General features: G+C 56.0%; 1 protein-coding gene across 4 annotated transcripts in view; it reads right to left on the reverse strand.

The window, feature by feature from the left end:
• Nucleotides 1–498: 498 nt before the first annotated feature.
• Nucleotides 499–15,820, reverse strand: part of LOC136605487 (extracellular sulfatase Sulf-2-like) — a 98,928-nt gene continuing 83,606 nt past the window's right edge. For all 4 annotated transcript variants that reach the window (XM_066588964.1, XM_066588966.1, XM_066588965.1 and 1 more), the window contains 18 exons: nucleotides 13,037–13,188; nucleotides 12,784–12,953; nucleotides 12,376–12,526; nucleotides 11,813–11,988; nucleotides 11,355–11,483; nucleotides 10,773–10,829; nucleotides 10,563–10,692; nucleotides 6,652–6,862; nucleotides 6,153–6,372; nucleotides 5,490–5,586; nucleotides 4,133–4,227; nucleotides 3,980–4,042; nucleotides 3,737–3,906; nucleotides 3,255–3,397; nucleotides 3,041–3,164; nucleotides 2,783–2,813; nucleotides 2,574–2,627; nucleotides 499–1,005 (listed from right to left, as the gene is read on the reverse strand). In XM_066588964.1, the coding sequence (XP_066445061.1) occupies nucleotides 975–1,005; nucleotides 2,574–2,627; nucleotides 2,783–2,813; nucleotides 3,041–3,164; nucleotides 3,255–3,397; nucleotides 3,737–3,906; nucleotides 3,980–4,042; nucleotides 4,133–4,227; nucleotides 5,490–5,586; nucleotides 6,153–6,372; nucleotides 6,652–6,862; nucleotides 10,563–10,692; nucleotides 10,773–10,829; nucleotides 11,355–11,483; nucleotides 11,813–11,988; nucleotides 12,376–12,526; nucleotides 12,784–12,953; nucleotides 13,037–13,188 (2,204 nt within the window). In that variant the 3' untranslated portion in view covers nucleotides 499–974. The remainder of the gene's footprint in view (nucleotides 1,006–2,573; nucleotides 2,628–2,782; nucleotides 2,814–3,040; nucleotides 3,165–3,254; nucleotides 3,398–3,736; nucleotides 3,907–3,979; nucleotides 4,043–4,132; nucleotides 4,228–5,489; nucleotides 5,587–6,152; nucleotides 6,373–6,651; nucleotides 6,863–10,562; nucleotides 10,693–10,772; nucleotides 10,830–11,354; nucleotides 11,484–11,812; nucleotides 11,989–12,375; nucleotides 12,527–12,783; nucleotides 12,954–13,036; nucleotides 13,189–15,820) is intronic.

Raw genomic sequence — 15,820 nt, forward strand, 5'->3', positions numbered from 1 at the left:
TGTATGTGGTAATGTTACCCCACAGAATGTCCACCTCACACACTCTGCTCATAACACACAGATCAGATAAATCTCTCTCCGATCTGCCTATACACTGAGAGGAATCTGAGATAAATCTCTCCCCTATCTGCCTATACACTGAGAGGAATCTATCTGATCTGTGTGTTATGAGCAGAGTGTGAGAGGTGGACATTCTGTGGGGTGACATTACCACATACAGTCTGAGATAAATCTCTCTCCATCTGCCTGTACACTGAGAGGAATCTATCTGATCTGTGTGTTATGAGCAGCGTGTGTGAGGTGGACATTCTGTGGGGTGACATTACCACATACAGTCGGAGATAGGAGAGAGATTTATCTGCCTAAAAATGGGAAGGAACTGAATGACCAACAGAGCATCAAGGATAGGTGGAGGGAATACTCAGAGGAACTATATGCATGCAGCCACATACCTGGACCATTGCCCCCCCCCCCCCCCCGGCGGCACAGCTCACACCATCCATTATGTAACTTTATTGTGCATCAAGAATTAACCATAAAATCACCGCTGACGTCTTTCACTCCTGGAATTTCTCAGGGCGCGGACGGGCGCCAGTGGTTATTTACAAAATGTCTGCTTGGGTACTGCGGCTTGCTCCAGCATCCGCTCCTGTCCTCTGAGCAGGCAGCCTGTGGGGGAGGAGCCATGTATCCTTCATGGTGGCTGCGGCACGGTCCTGTAGCGTGTCGGCTCTGCGCAGGATAGTGGCGCTTGGAGAACCCCTCCCCCCTCCAGTAGTAGGAAAGGATGAGGCAAAGTAAAAATTACTGGAGCAAAAGTGGGGTTTTAGAGAGGAATCGGCACCTCCGGTAGGCAATTAGTCACATGTGTCCTCTGCAGACTATCTACTCCCAGGGCGCACAGTCCAAGAGCCCTGAAGAACATCTTCAAGTGTTGAGCTTCAAGTCCATCAGTAGAGGCACCAGGCGGAGCCTTAACCTTCCCAGCCCTCCCACAACTGGTCCCTGCAGGACAGAAGAGACAAAGTCAAACCAGCAGCGAGGCAAGCGCCGGGGGGTGGTGGGGGGTGGGAGGAGGAGCGGCAGCGAGGCAAGCGTCGGGGGGTGGTGGGGGAGGAGGAGCGGCAGCGAGGCAAGCGCCGGTGGGGGGGGGGGGGGGGTGGGAGGAGGAGCGGCAGCGAGGCAAGCGCCGGTGGGGGGGGGGGTTGGGAGGAGAAGCGGCAGCGAGGCAAGCGTCGGGGGGTGGTGGGGGAGGAGGAGCGGCAGCGAGGCAAGCGCCGGGGGGTGGGGGGGGAGGAGGAGCGGCAGCGAGGCAAGCGCCGGGGGGTGGTGGGGGAGGAGCGGCAGCGAGGCAAGCGCCGGGGGGTGGTGGGGGAGGAGGAGCGGCAGCGAGGCAAGCGCCGGGGGGTGGTGGGGGAGGAGGAGCGGCAGCGAGGCAAGCGCCGGGGGGTGGGGGGGGGAGGAGCAGCGGCAGCGAGGCAAGCGCCGGGGGGTGGGGGGGGGGGAGGAGCAGCGGCAGCGAGGCAAGCGCCGGGGGGTGGGGGGGGGAGGAGCAGCGGCAGCGAGGCAAGCGCCGGGGGGTGGGGGGGGGAGGAGCAGCGGCAGCGAGGCAAGCGCCGGGGGGTGGGGGGGGGGGGAGCAGCGGCAGCGAGGCAAGCGCCGGGGGGTGGGGGGGGAGGAGCAGCGGCAGCGAGGCAAGCGTCGGGGGGTGGGGGGGGGGGGGAGGAGCAGCGGCAGCGAGGCAAGCGCCGGGGGGTGGGGGGGGGAGGAGCAGCGGCAGCGAGGCAAGCGCCGGGGGGGTGGGGGGGGGGGGGGAGGAGCAGCGGCAGCGAGGCAAGCGCCGGGGGGGTGGGGGGGGGGGGGAGCAGCGGCAGCGAGGCAAGCGCCGGGGGGGTGGGGGGGGGGGAGGAGCAGCGGCAGCGAGGCAAGCGCCGGGGGGGTGGGGGGGGGGGGGGAGGAGCAGCGGCAGCGAGGCAAGCGCCGGGGGGGGGGGGGGGGGGGGGGGGGGGGGGAGAGGAGCAGCGGCAGCGAGGCAAGCGCCGGAGGGGTGGGGGGGGGGAGGAGCAGCGGCAGCGAGGCAAGCGCCGGGGGGTGGGGGGGGAGGAGCAGCGGCAGCGAGGCAAGCGCCGGGGGGTGGGGGGGGGGGGAGGAGCAGCGGCAGCGAGGCAAGCGCCGGGGGGGGGGGGGGGGGTTGAGGAGCAGCGGCAGCGAGGCAAGCGCCGGGGGGTGGGGGGGCGGAGGAGCAGCGGCAGCGAGGCAAGCGCCGGGGGGGGTGGGGGGAGGAGCAGCGGCAGCGAGGCAAGCGTCGGGGGGTGGGGAGGAGCAGCGGCAGCGAGGCAAGCGTCGGGGGGTGGGGAGGAGCGGCAGCGAGGCAAGCGTCGGGGGGTGGGGAGGAGCGGCAGCGAGGCAAGCGTCGGGGGGTGGGGAGGAGCGGCAGCGAGGCAAGCGTCGGCGCCAAAGGAGACGGCCACTACTCCAATACCGCGGGAAGGAGTAAGAGAACTATAATAGCTGGAGGGTTGTGGGGGCTGAACTGGCGCCCCCTGACGGCACAAGACGGTGAAAAAACTCACAGACTTTTCGAGGATGGTCTCTTCGCTTTTGGCCACTTCCGACGCTGAAGTTGTCTGATTCCGAGCGGAAAGAAAGGAAAAAACAAAACTGTAAACTATCATGGGAAATGATGGCACAAAGACACGCACGTTATAGAGGGAAGGACAAAGACGTGTAAACTGACAGCCCACGGGACCACCGGTAATGGAAGACCCCCGGCTGAACTTACTTGTACTGCTCGAAGCTCTCGTCCTTCACACCTACAAGAAAAAGAGAAGTCAGAAAGCTGCGCCAAACATGGAGGTAAGGTGCGCACTGCGTGGTTGTCTAATGTACGGACTTTCAAGGTGCCCCCGCCTGACGGCAGGCTAGAGGTACAGCAGAGTGAGGTTAGCCAACACAGACCTCTAGCCTGAGACAGGGGACACTACAGCTCCCAGCATGCCAGTCTCCCCCGACCGGCTGGGAGTTGCAGTTCGCCACTTACCGAGCTCCACGTTCCGCGTGCGGGGGTTGCATTGCCTGGACCCCCGACAACTGCGCAGCTCCATTAGCTCCACATGTAGCTGGTTGAGGACATCACGCTCCAAAGTGTTCACCGCATTAATCAACTGCAACAGAGAAATGTCACAACTGCTGATAAAGGACAACAGCGGCCACCCTCCTAGCCCTGATGCATGGCGCCCTCCCATGGACAGTACCTGGTACGGGTCGGTGTTGAGGTCAAAGTACTCCAGGAAGCCGGTAGCGAATTCGCAGAACAGGAAATTGTGGCTCTCGTTTATGGTCCGCAGACACCAATACGTGTTGTTGTTGGCGCTGGTGCAGGCGCAGAATGGCCCCACTGTATGGGAAGAGAGGCGGCAGCATTAGCCATCTGGGGGGATAATACCTCTGCTATCTGGCAGCCCTGGAAGAAGGAAGCTCAACCCTCTAGAATGAGTTGATCTGCAAAACACTGTTCAATATTTTCAACATTTCTGCTTGCTGTCTGTGACTGCAAACCTTCCTAGACAGGAAAGGCTGAAAATAAACCCTCAGCTGTAAGGACTGGAGGTAGTTGTTACAATGTATCAGTGCAGATGACCCTGAGGAGCTGAATACAGCAACAGTACGGCTCTCTGCGACCTGCACTGATACACTGGAAGAAACCCTGCAGCCTGGGCCGGTAGTGAGACCTTACATGTCCAGAAGGGGGCGGTCTGCCAGTGCTGGTTGTCGTGGGTGAAGCAGGTGAGGCCGGGCATGCTGCATGTGTCGTTGTTCTTCAGCCTCTTCAGCAGTTTGCGCAGCTTCTTCTTACGCCGCTGCTCTCGCAGAAGCCACGTCTTATCGTGTTCTTTCACCGATTTCCTGGGTGCAAACAGAGCGGTCAGGAGCAGTCAGGAGGGTCTACACACAACGGGCAGCCGCTGGGTGCACTTACTTATAGGGGTGCATGAGGGGGCCCCCGCTCCTTGGTTTTCCCTTCTTGTGGTTGAAGTGATAACTGCGAGAGACAGACACGTGAATATAAGCATACATCTGTACATGTGACCACCGTAGCCGCGTCTTCAGGGAGCCTTCCAGGAGGAGCTACCTGATCCTGCTGCAGTCACAGTCATCAGGCCGACTCTTCTTCAGGTGACCTCTGACCTCCCGCAGGTTCTTAATCTTATTCTGTAACGTTTCTATCTATAAAACAATCATGACAAACTCAGATCTGCTGATGGGGAGGGGGCACTGACCGCCGCACCCCGTATGGACTACTGTTATATTCTGTATTCTGCTCCAGAGCTGCACTCACTATACTGCTGCTGGAGTCACTGTGTACATACATTACTTATCCTGTACTGCTCCTGAGTTACATCCTATATTATACTGCAGAGCTGCACTCACTATTCTGCTGGTGGAGTCACTGTGTATACATACATCACTTATCCTGTACTGCTCCTGAGTTACATCCTGTATTATACTCCAGAGCTGCACTCACTATTCTGCTGGTGGAGTCACTGTGTATACATACATCACTTATCCTGTACTGCTCCTGAGTTACATCCTGTATTATACCCCAGAGCTGCACTCACTATTCTGCTGGTGGAGTCACTGTGTACATACATTACTTATCCTGTACTGATCCTGAGTTACATCCTGTATTATACCCCAGAGCTGCACTCACTATTCTGCTGGTGGAGTCACTGTATACATACATTACTTATCCTGTACTGCTCCTGAGTTACATCCTGTATTATACTGCAGAGCTGCACTCACTATTCTGCTGGTGGAGTCACTGTGTACATACATTACTTATCCTGTACTGATCCTGAGTTACATCCTGTATTATACTCCAGAGCTGCACTCACTATTCTGCTGGTGGAGTCACTGTGTACATACATTACTTATCCTGTACTGATCCTGAGTTACATCCTGTATTATACCCCAGAGCTGCACTCACTATTCTACTGGTGGAGTCACTGTATACATACATTACTTATCCTGTACTGCTCCTGAGTTACATCCTGTATTATACCCCAGAGCTGCACTCACTATTCTGCTGGCGAAGTCACTGTGTACATACATTACTTATCCTGTACTGATCCTGAGTTACATCCTATATTATACTGCAGAGCTGCACTCACTATTCTGCTGGTGGAGTCTCTGTGTACATACATTACTTATCCTGTACTGCTCTTGAGTTACATCCTGTATTATACCCCAGAGCTGCACTCACTATTCTGCTGGTGGAGTCACTGTGTACATACATTACTTATCCTGTACTGATCCTGAGTTACATCCTGTATTATACCCCAGAGCTGCACTCACTATTCTGCTGGTGGAGTCACTGTGTACATACATTACTTATCCTGTACTGCTCTTGAGTTACATCCTGTATTATACCCCAGAGCTGCACTCACTATTCTGCTGGTGGAGTCATTGTGTTTGTGGGGTCTCCTTACCTCGTGGTCGATGTGCAGCTTGTGGTCTTTCCAGGCCTGCAGGGACTTATACAGGTCCGGGTCGCATTGCACACTGTCATTAGGGAGGATGTGGCACCTATGTTTGGGACAGGACATTATAAAGTGTGAGAACCTGCCTCTCGTCAGCGGCCACCGCCGCCACTTTTCCTGGGCCCGCCCCCTCCCTCCCATCAGCCGCCACTTTTCCTGGGCCCGCCCCCTCCCTCCCGTCAGCGGCCACTTTTCCTGGGCCCGCCCCCTCCCTCCCGTCAGCGGCCACTTTTCCTGGGCCCGCCCCCTCCCTCCCGTCAGCGGCCACTTTTCCTGGGCCCGCCCCCTCCCTCCCGTCAGCGGCCACTTTTCCTGGGCCCGCCCCCTCCCTCCCGTCAGCGGCCACTTTTCCTGGGCCCGCCCCCTCCCTCCCGTCAGCGGCCACTTTTCCTGGGCTCGCCCCCTCCCTCCCGTCAGCCGCCACTTTTCCTGGGCTCGCCCCCTCCCTCCCGTCAGCGGCCACTTTTCCTGGGCCTGTCCCCTCCCTCCTGTCAGCAGCCGCTGCCGCCACTTTTCCTGGGCCCGCCCCCTCCCACCCGTCTGCGGCCGCCATGTTCGTGACCCCCCACGCGTTACTAGGATATTTTCCGTATCCACGACCTCTCCTGTCACCTGTGGGTCACCTTCACAGTGCTGGGCACAGCTAGTTCATTTGTGATCCCTCCTGTCCCACTGAAGTCTTCCTGATCCTCGTCGTCATCCGGTTCAGGCGGCTGCAGTCTGGTGAAGTTGCTCCTCAGCACCGGCTCATACTCCTGCTCTATGTCCATACTAATGAGATCACTGGCTGCAGAGCGCACGGAACGGTTCCTCAGGTAAGTGGCCTTGTACTCTGTAGGGAAGAGGCAGCAGCGGGGTTAATGTGAGATGGGAGAGGGCAGCTCTGCAGTACCACAAACTGCCCACTAGATGGTGCAGAGACACAACCCAGAGACGAGGGACAGGAAGCCTCCAAGGAGGGCCACAGTGTCATCTGTTCCTCTGCAGAGTATATGAAGGGATAAATGGGGTTACGGCTTGAGGCAGAGAGGCTTCTGGGTATTGGGACTTGTTGGGACGGGCTCTGTGCAGATTACAGGGACCCCAACCGTGCCATTGCTCAAGGACTCACTTTTCTTGGCTAGCAGCTTCTTGCGGCGGCTGAGCGTGGAGCTCTCGTAGCTGGTGCTGTCGCAGTCGCATTCGTCACTGCTGGTGCTGTAGTAAGTGCTCATGAGGTTGGGGGACATCTTTCTGCTTTCGGGGGTCGCAGACAGACTCGCCATCCCCTTACACTTGTGCAGGCGCAGCGTCCCGGCAGGATCCTCCACGCACTGCCACTTCTGAGAACATAGAATATTCGAAATCAGAAAGGGGCAAAGATAAACCAAAAGTGGGCACCGTCACTTAAACCCCCCCCCCCCCCAGACTCATCCGACAGGGAGTAGGCAGATATAACCACCAAATCATCACCCCAGACTCATCCGAAAGTCGACATACTGATATGACCTTTAAACTAGAACAATATGGGAAGTGAAAAGTAACAATACACAGCTAATAAATACATCTGAGAACCTCGTTATTAGAAGTGGGAAGAAAGAACAAGGACAGACAGTTCAGAAGGCAAGTAGAGGAGTAAGAGACCCCGATCACAAACTAACATGTTTATACACAAATGCACAGAGCTGGGAAACAAACAAGGGGAATTGGAGCTCCGAACACAGGAAGAGAAATATGATGTCATCGGCATCACAGAAGCTTGGTGGGATGATACACATGATTGGATACAAGGCTTGGAGGATACAATGTATTTATAAGAAACAGACCTAATAAAAGGGGAGGAGGTGTTGTGTTGTATGTTAGGAGAACATTCATCTCCACAGAGATTCAAGCTTCAGAGCTGGGAGTTCTGTAGGAACTGTTTGGGTAAGAATACAAGGAGAGAACAGCAGAAAGGACACCATTGTAGGCATTTACTATAGGCCGCCTGGACAAGCAGAAGATATGGAGGAACTCTTTCTACATCAGATGGCCAAGCTCTCAAAGAAGCCCAACATAGTGATCATGGGAGATTTTACCCATCCAGACATTTGTTGGGAATCTCTCAGGTAAAAGTAAATGAAGAAAAACAGGCAAACACCTTTCTCTGGCTGCGCTCTGCTGCAGGATCTCAGAAGCTTAGGGGGAATAAGCTACTATCACAACAGTAAATAGTCAGCCAATTTATTCCCAATACATGAAAACGATAAAAGTAGGGTTAAGGTACCTCCCCTAACAAATAGCAAATACCTGATTTGTGTTTCAGGTAAAAGTAATGGATCCAACAGATTCTTATCGGCTCTTGGTGACAACTTTATCTTCCAGAAGGTAGAAGAGAAAACAAGGGGGTCTGCTATCTTGGACCTAATTCTTACCAACAGGGAGGGAATGGTTGGGGAAGTAAGGGTGGCTGGGACCTTAGGAGGCAGTGATCATGATATCCTTGGATGTTGGATAACAAGGGGAGGAAGACCTGAGAAGACTCAGACCTCAAGGTTGGATTTCAGAAAGGCAGATTTAATGGACTCAGAGAGAGGAAGAATCCAACGGCCGGATGTTCTTAAGCACAGAAATGTCCAAGAAGGTGGGGAAATATTGTGAAATGAGATTCTCAAAGCACAATCGTTACCAATCCTTAAAAGAAGGAAGAATGGGAAGCATTTAAAGAGACCCGGATGGATGAACACAGAACTTGTACACATGTTAGAGGAAGAAAATATGTTTATCAAATGGAAAGAGGGGAAATATCTAAAGAAGAATATAATGGGGTCTGCAGAAACTGTAGGGCAAGTGTCAGAAAAGCTAAAGCTGATAATGAACTGAGGCTTGTAAGAGAGGCCAAAAGCAATAAAAAAGGATTTGTGGGGTCAAAAGCAAAAGAAAAGTCACAGATGTTATTGGATTCTTACAGGATGAAAATGGTGAATTGGTTAAGAATGATGGTGAGAAGGATGAACTTTTACATTCCTATTTTGTATCTGTTTTCTCTCAGAAAGTAAATGGAACATCAGCTGATCTTCCCCGTGCTATTGGGGGAATAAAAGAATGCAAGCTATCTGTAAGCAGAGAGATGGTGAGGGAACACTTTGCTGCTTCCTTTAGTATCCTAGGATGCAATACATCTGGACCTTGAGGCTTGAATTCATTTAAATTAGCTGAGGTAATTGCTGAACCACTCGCCACAATCCAGGAGAACAGGAGAAGTCCCAGAAGATTGGAAAAGGGCAAATGTTGTCCCTATCTTCAAAAAAGGGAAGAAGGTGGATCCAGGAAACTACAGGCCTGTGAGCCTGACTTCTATACCGGGAAAGATCGCTGAACATATTATTACACAGCATGTATGCCAGTACTTGGATGAGAATGGAGTAATTAACCAGAGCCAGCATGGGTTTGTAACAAACAAGTCATGCCAGACTAATCTAGTTTCTTTCTATGACAGAATCACTGACCGGGTGGATCAGGGAGATGCGGTGGATATAGTATATCTTGGCTTTAGTAAAGTATCTGACAAAGTATCTCATACCAGACTTATTGAAAAAATGACCAAATCTGGGATTGACAAGGCAACTGTTAGGTGGATTCACAACTGACTGAGTGATCGTACTCAAAGAGTGGTCATAAATGGCTGCACATCCAAGTGGAAGAATGTATCAAGTGGGACCACAAGGCTCTGTCCGAGGCCCAGTGTTGTTCAACATTGTTATAAACGATCTGGAGGAGGGAATTGGGGGAAACTGATCAAATGTGCCAACGGCACAAAGCTAGGAGGGATAGCCAAGGGTCCATTTAGACAGGACGACTGTGGGGCAAACGACGCCTGACACTCAGCTCATCGTGCATCGTTTATGCTGCATATGACTCTGGACGATGAGCTGATCAGTCAATAAGTCGATGGAGAGGGGCGGTGGGAGTGAGGAGAGAAATCTCCTGCAGCCACCCCGCTGTGAGCCAGTGATATTAGCTCCCTTGCAGCAGAACCGCAGGGGATGAGGGGCGGCCATTGTTTGCCCACACTCGTCCCTTCTAAATGTGCCTTAACACTAGGGAAGAGAGAGAGAGAGTATTCAAAAAGATCTAGAAAAGCTTGCACAGTGGTCGGCGACTAACAGAATGGTGTTTAACAAGGGGAAATGCAAAGTCCTACATCTGGGCAAGAAAAATGAGGAAAGCACATACAGAATGGGAGGAATTGGGCTAAGCAGCAGCACATGGGAAAAAGACTTGGGTATACTAATAGATCATAGACTGAACATGAGTCAACAATGTGATGCAGCAGCCAAAAAGGCAAACACAATTCTGGGATGTATTAAGAGAAGCACAGAGTCTAGATCACGTGAGGTCATTACCCCCCTCTACTCTTCCTTAGTCAGACCTCATCTGGAATACTGGGTCCAGTTCTGGGCACCCCACTTTATAAGAGACATCAACAAACTGGAGCAAGTTCAGAGAAGAGTTACCAAGATGGTGAGCGGTCTGCAAATCATGTCCTATGAGGAACGGTTAAAGGATCTGGGAAGGTTTAGCAGAAGAGAAGGCTGAGAGGAGACTTAATAGCTGTCTACAAATATCTGAAGGGCTGTCACAGTGCAGAGGGATCAGCCCTATTCTCATCTGTACAAGGAAAGACTAGAAGCAATGGGATGAAACTGAAAGGGAGGAGACACAGATTAGATATTAGACAGTGAGGGGATCAATGAGTGGAACAGGTTGCCACGGGAGGTGGGGAGTTCTCCTTCAATGGAAGTCTTCAGAGGTGGACAGACATCTGTCTGGGATGATTTAGTGATCCTGCATTGAGCAGGGGGTTGGGCTCGGTGACCCCTCCAACTCCACCATTCTATGGTTCTATAACCTTTATATCTGCCACCCATCTGGCGAGTGATCTACAGATATAAACCTCATACATGCCTTGTCTGCAGTGTTTGGGTCTAACTTGGTTTACCAAGGGGTCTGGACTCTCATACCAGTAGTATCCAGCAGATGTTCCTGCGGAGCTGCGCTCACCTGCCCCAGCTGCTCACAGGCCGTCTGATACTCGGCACGCTGGCACAAGTCTTTGACGCGCTGATACTTGGGCAGGAAGTTCTCCTCTTGAGCGTCCATCTTGTCTGCCTCCCTCTTATGCAGCAGTTTCCTAGCAGGCGGAGAGCAGGGGTTAACGGTGCTATAACGGGGGTGGGGTCAGCATGGCTCCGCCCACTGCGCAGAACTCACCCGCGCTCCACCAGGAACGAATCTCTCCAGACTTTAACTCTTTTCTGAACGTGAAACCTGGAAGAAAACAAACCACAAGGAGGTGATGAGCGGCGGCGGGCGAACAGCGTGACACCAACTGCTTATCACTGCACGTTTCCAGGGCGCAGGGGGCGGGGCAAAGGGGGCGACATTCCCAAGGCTGAGCTGCTCCTCTCCACACTGCTGTGTAGTCACAAATCTACTGCTCTCCTTTACCAGGCAATTCAAGCCGACTGCAGAGAGGTTAATACAAGCTATTGCTCCCTGGTTGCAACCAGTGCAGTGACCGTAGACTATGTCGCCCCCTCCGGTGGACATTATCGCTATTAGTGCACAAGATCTCACCGTGAGGCGACACCCTGAATACAGATGGGGGGGGCGCAGCCAGTAATGTCTACAGCTCCATTCATGTGTTGTCATGGTTACCATCACGGCGTGCGTCGCTCTAAACCTCTGATCAAGGCGGATATGGAGAAGTGACCGCGGTGACTGAATCTGGCGAGTCCTCCGGTTTTAGGCGCGGCTCTTATTATAATCCCCGTGGAGGCACGGAGCGCTCACCTGTTCACTGGCCGCTCCGTGTCCAGAAGCTTCAGGAGCGATTTCCCATCCATGTCCGCAGGAATGTCCAGGCCGGCGATGTCCAGGATGGTCGGGGCGAGGTCTACGTTCAGCACGATGTGCGGGTTCCTGCAGGTGCATGAAAGAGCAGTCACAGGCTGCCCTGCCCGTCCCGCCCCCCTCCAGCCGCCGTCCCGCCCCCCTCCAGCCGCCGTCCCGCCCCCCTCCAGCCGCCGTCCCGCCCCCCTCCAGCCGCCGTCCCGCCCCCCTCCAGCCGCCGTCCCGCCCCCCTCCAGCCGCCGTCCCGCCCCCCTCCAGCAGCGGTCCCGCCCCCTCCAGCAGCGGTCCCGCCCCCTCCAGCCCCTCCAGCCGCGGTCCCGCCCCCTCCAGCCGCGTCGCAGCCCGCCCTGTACTCAAGGCACCTCCAGAGCTGCAGTCACCATTCTGTCAGAACTCACAGAGAGCCGGCGTCCACGTTTGGTCCTCGGATGTAGAAGGGCACTCGGATGTCGAACTCGTAGGGCATGGACTTCCCCTTCACCAGTCCAAACTGGCCGATGTGGTAGCCATGGTCGGCGGTGTAGATGAGGTAGGTGTTGTCCAGCTCCCCCAGCTCCAGCAGCAGCTCATAGATCTAGGGGATCATACTCACCGTTAGCTCACATACAGCAGCTGCACCCTCCTCCAGTCACAGCCAGAGCTGCACCAACTCTTCTCGATTCTTGCACCCACAGAGCAGTGCATTGTGGGAGCTCAGATGAGATGGATCATTTGGAACAGCGCTGCCAGGTCACACAGCTGCGAAGAGCAGAATCATGACTACAGCTCTGGAGGTGACTGGAGATGAGATAGAATACAGGATCAGCCTGTGGAGGCGGGGTCTGAGGCTCCTCCCACTGTCTGGCAATAGCAGGACCCCCATAGATGGACAGACACCCCCAGAATGTAGTTTCCGTCCGGCAGCCACAAATCAGGAGTCCTGACACAATGTAACAACCCCTCAGCAGTGTGGGGGCCGCACCTTCTCCATCGAGTCCTCCACGGACATCAGGGTCTGCAGGCGCCGGCGCTGCAGCAGGTTGGTGAACTCCATGTGGATGGGCATCATGGGCCCCGTGTACCTCATGATCCAGTGCTTGTCAGGGTTCGGGGCGTAGTTGTAGCTCGGGGTTCTGAAAGGCAAAGGGGGTCCCGTCAGTCAGTACAGCACCAATCCTGCCAGATACATCCCCCTGACAACTCCTACGGTCCATTGTTTAGTCCTACATCCGTCCCGCCAATGTACCGCCATATTCACCAAGCCGCGCCTCTCTTCAGAGGGGGAGGAGTCAGACTGAGCGCGCTGCAATAGTGTAAATAAGGATAATTCGCCGTCCTGCGGCCCCAACTACAGTGTCGGTCTTCACTGCAGTCCTGGAATTCTACTCACATGTGCTGAGAGGCATTGGAGAACAGGTTGGCGTATTGGGGTGCGGCGTCTTCGGGGCCGTGGGGGGCGGCGTGGCTCAGCACCATCAGCACCGGGCGGTGGGGGTACATTTTCTTCGAGGTGCGGAAGAAGCTGACGCTGCCGTTGGTGATGAGATCCGTCAGATAGTCCTACAGGGAGGAAACACACCATGAGCCGCTGTCGCACAGCTGAGGGTTTGTTACAGTGTATGACCCCAGACGGTGGCGCTCACCTGGGAGTAGTCGGATCCGTGCTTCTCCTTCACCCCGTTGCGGCAGAGCGTGTAGTTGTAGAAGCGCGAGTTCTTCACTAGCCCCACCCACTCCTTCCAGCCCGGCGGCACGTAGGAGCCGTTGTACTCGTTCAGGTACTTGCCGAAGAACGCTGCAACACATGGAGACACCGCCGTCACATGACCAGGGCAGCGCCACACAGGGAGAGCCCGCCGTCCCATGACCAGGGAGAGACGGCCGTCCCATGACCAGGGAGAGACGGCCGTCCCATGACCAGGGAGAGACGGCCGTCCCATGACCAGGGAGAGACGGCCGTCCCATGACCAGGGAGAGACGGCCGTCCCATGACCAGGGAGAGACGGCCGTCCCATGACCAGGGAGAGACGGCCGTCCCATGACCAGGGAGAGACGGCCGTCCCATGACCAGGGAGAGACGGCCGTCCCATGACCAGGGAGAGACGGCCGTCCCATGACCAGGGAGAGACGGCCGTCCCATGACCAGGGAGAGACGGCCGTCCCATGACCAGGGAGAGACGGCCGTCCCATGACCAGGGAGAGACGGCCGTCCCATGACCAGGGAGAGACGGCCGTCCCATGACCAGGGAGAGACGGCCGTCCCATGACCAGGGAGAGACGGCCGTCCCATGACCAGGGAGAGACGGCCGTCCCATGACCAGGGAGAGACGGCCGTCCCATGACCAGGGAGAGACGGCCGTCCCATGACCAGGGAGAGACGGCCGTCCCATGACCAGGGAGAGACGGCCGTCCCATGACCAGGGAGAGACGGCCGTCCCATGACCAGGGAGAGACGGCCGTCCCATGACCAGGGAGAGACGGCCGTCCCATGACCAGGGAGAGACCGCCGTCCCATGACCAGGGAGAGACGGCCGTCCCATGACCAGGGAGAGACGGCCGTCCCATGACCAGGGAGAGACCGCCGTCCCATGACCAGGGAGAGACCGCCGTCCCATGACCAGGGAGAGACCGCCGTCCCATGACCAGGGAGAGACCGCCGTCCCATGACCAGGGAGAGACCGCCGTCCCATGACCAGGGAGAGACCGCCGTCCCATGACCAGGGAGAGACCGCCGTCCCATGACCAGGGAGAGACGGCCGTCCCATGACCCGGGCGGCGCCACACAGGGAGAGACGGCCGTCCCATGACCCGGGCGGCGCCACACAGGGAGAGACGGCCGTCCCATGACCCGGGCGGCGCCACACAGGGAGAGACGGCCGTCCCATGACCAGGGCGGCGCCACACAGGGAGAGACGGCCTTCCCATGACCAGGGCGGCGCCACACAGGGAGAGACCGCCTTCCCATGACCAGGGCGGCGCCACACAGGGAGAGACCGCCTTCCCATGACCAGGGCGGCGCCACACAGGGAGAGACCGCCGTCCCATAACGAGGGCAGAGCCACACAGGGAGAGACCGCCGTCCCATAACGAGGGCAGCGCCACACAGGGAGAGACCGCCGTCCCATAACGAGGGCAGCGCCACACAGGGAGAGACCGCCGTCCCATAACGAGGGCAGCGCCACACAGGGAGAGACCGCCGTCCCATAACGAGGGCAGCGCCACACAGGGAGAGACCGCCGTCCCATAACGAGGGCAGCGCCACACAGGGAGAGACCGCCGTCCCATAACGAGGGCAGCGCCACACAGGGAGAGACCGCCGTCCCATAACGAGGGCAGCGCCACACAGGGAGAGACCGCCGTCCCATAACGAGGGCAGCGCCACACAGGGAGAGACCGCTGTCACATGACCAGGGCACTGCACGCCGCCACACAGAAAACTCCAGTATGGCCGCCTGCACACGGGCGGAAATCCTGCCGCGGGATTTCCGCCGCTCAAAGCCTGCATAGGAGTGCATTACAATACGCACTCCTATGCAGATGGCCGCGGCATGTCCTATTTTTGTGTGGGGCTCGCAGAGCCTCGCACAGATACGTCACTCACCCAGCCGCCGGCTCCGGTCTGCGCATGCGCCGGCACATGAAAGAGCCGGGGCCGCCAGGCGCGGGTGAGTACGCGCTCGTCTCTGCAGGCGCTGGGGTCGGGTCTCGCGACTGTCTGCTGAGGCGGGTATCTAATCTAATCCTATGTGATGCTGTCTGCTGAGCTGTGTATCTAATCCTGTCCTGTGCGATACCGTCTGCTGAGCCGGGTATCTAATCCTATCCTATGTGATACCGTCTGCTGAGCCGTGTATCTAATCCTATCCTGTGTGATACTGTCTGCTGAGCCGTGTATCTAATCCTATCCTGTGTGATACTGTCTGCTGAGCCGTGTATCTAATCCTATCGTATGTGATACCGTCTGCTTACCCGGGTATCTAATCCTATCCTGTGTGATACCGTCTGCTGAGTCGGGTATCTAATCCTGTCCTGTGTGATACCGTCTGCTGAGCCGGGTATCTAATCCTATCCTATGTGATACCGTCTGCTGAGCCGTGTATCTAATCCTATCCTGTGTGATACTGTCTGCTGAGCCGTGTATCTAATCCTATCCTGTGTGATACTGTCTGCTGAGCCGTGTATCTAATCCTATCGTATGTGATACCGTCTGCTTACCCGGGTATCTAATCCTATCCTGTGTGATACCGTCTGCTGAGCCGGGTATCTAATCCTATCCTGTGTGATACCGTCTGCTGAGCCGGGTATCTAATCCTACCCTGTGTTATACTGTTTGCTGAGCCGTGTATCTAATCTTATCCTATGTGATACTGTCTGCTGAGCCGTGTATCTAATCCTATCCTGTGTGATACTGTCTGCTGAACCGTGTA

Source organism: Eleutherodactylus coqui, unplaced genomic scaffold, assembly GCF_035609145.1.
Source record: "Eleutherodactylus coqui strain aEleCoq1 unplaced genomic scaffold, aEleCoq1.hap1 HAP1_SCAFFOLD_183, whole genome shotgun sequence".
NCBI lineage: Eukaryota > Metazoa > Chordata > Amphibia > Anura > Eleutherodactylidae > Eleutherodactylus > Eleutherodactylus coqui.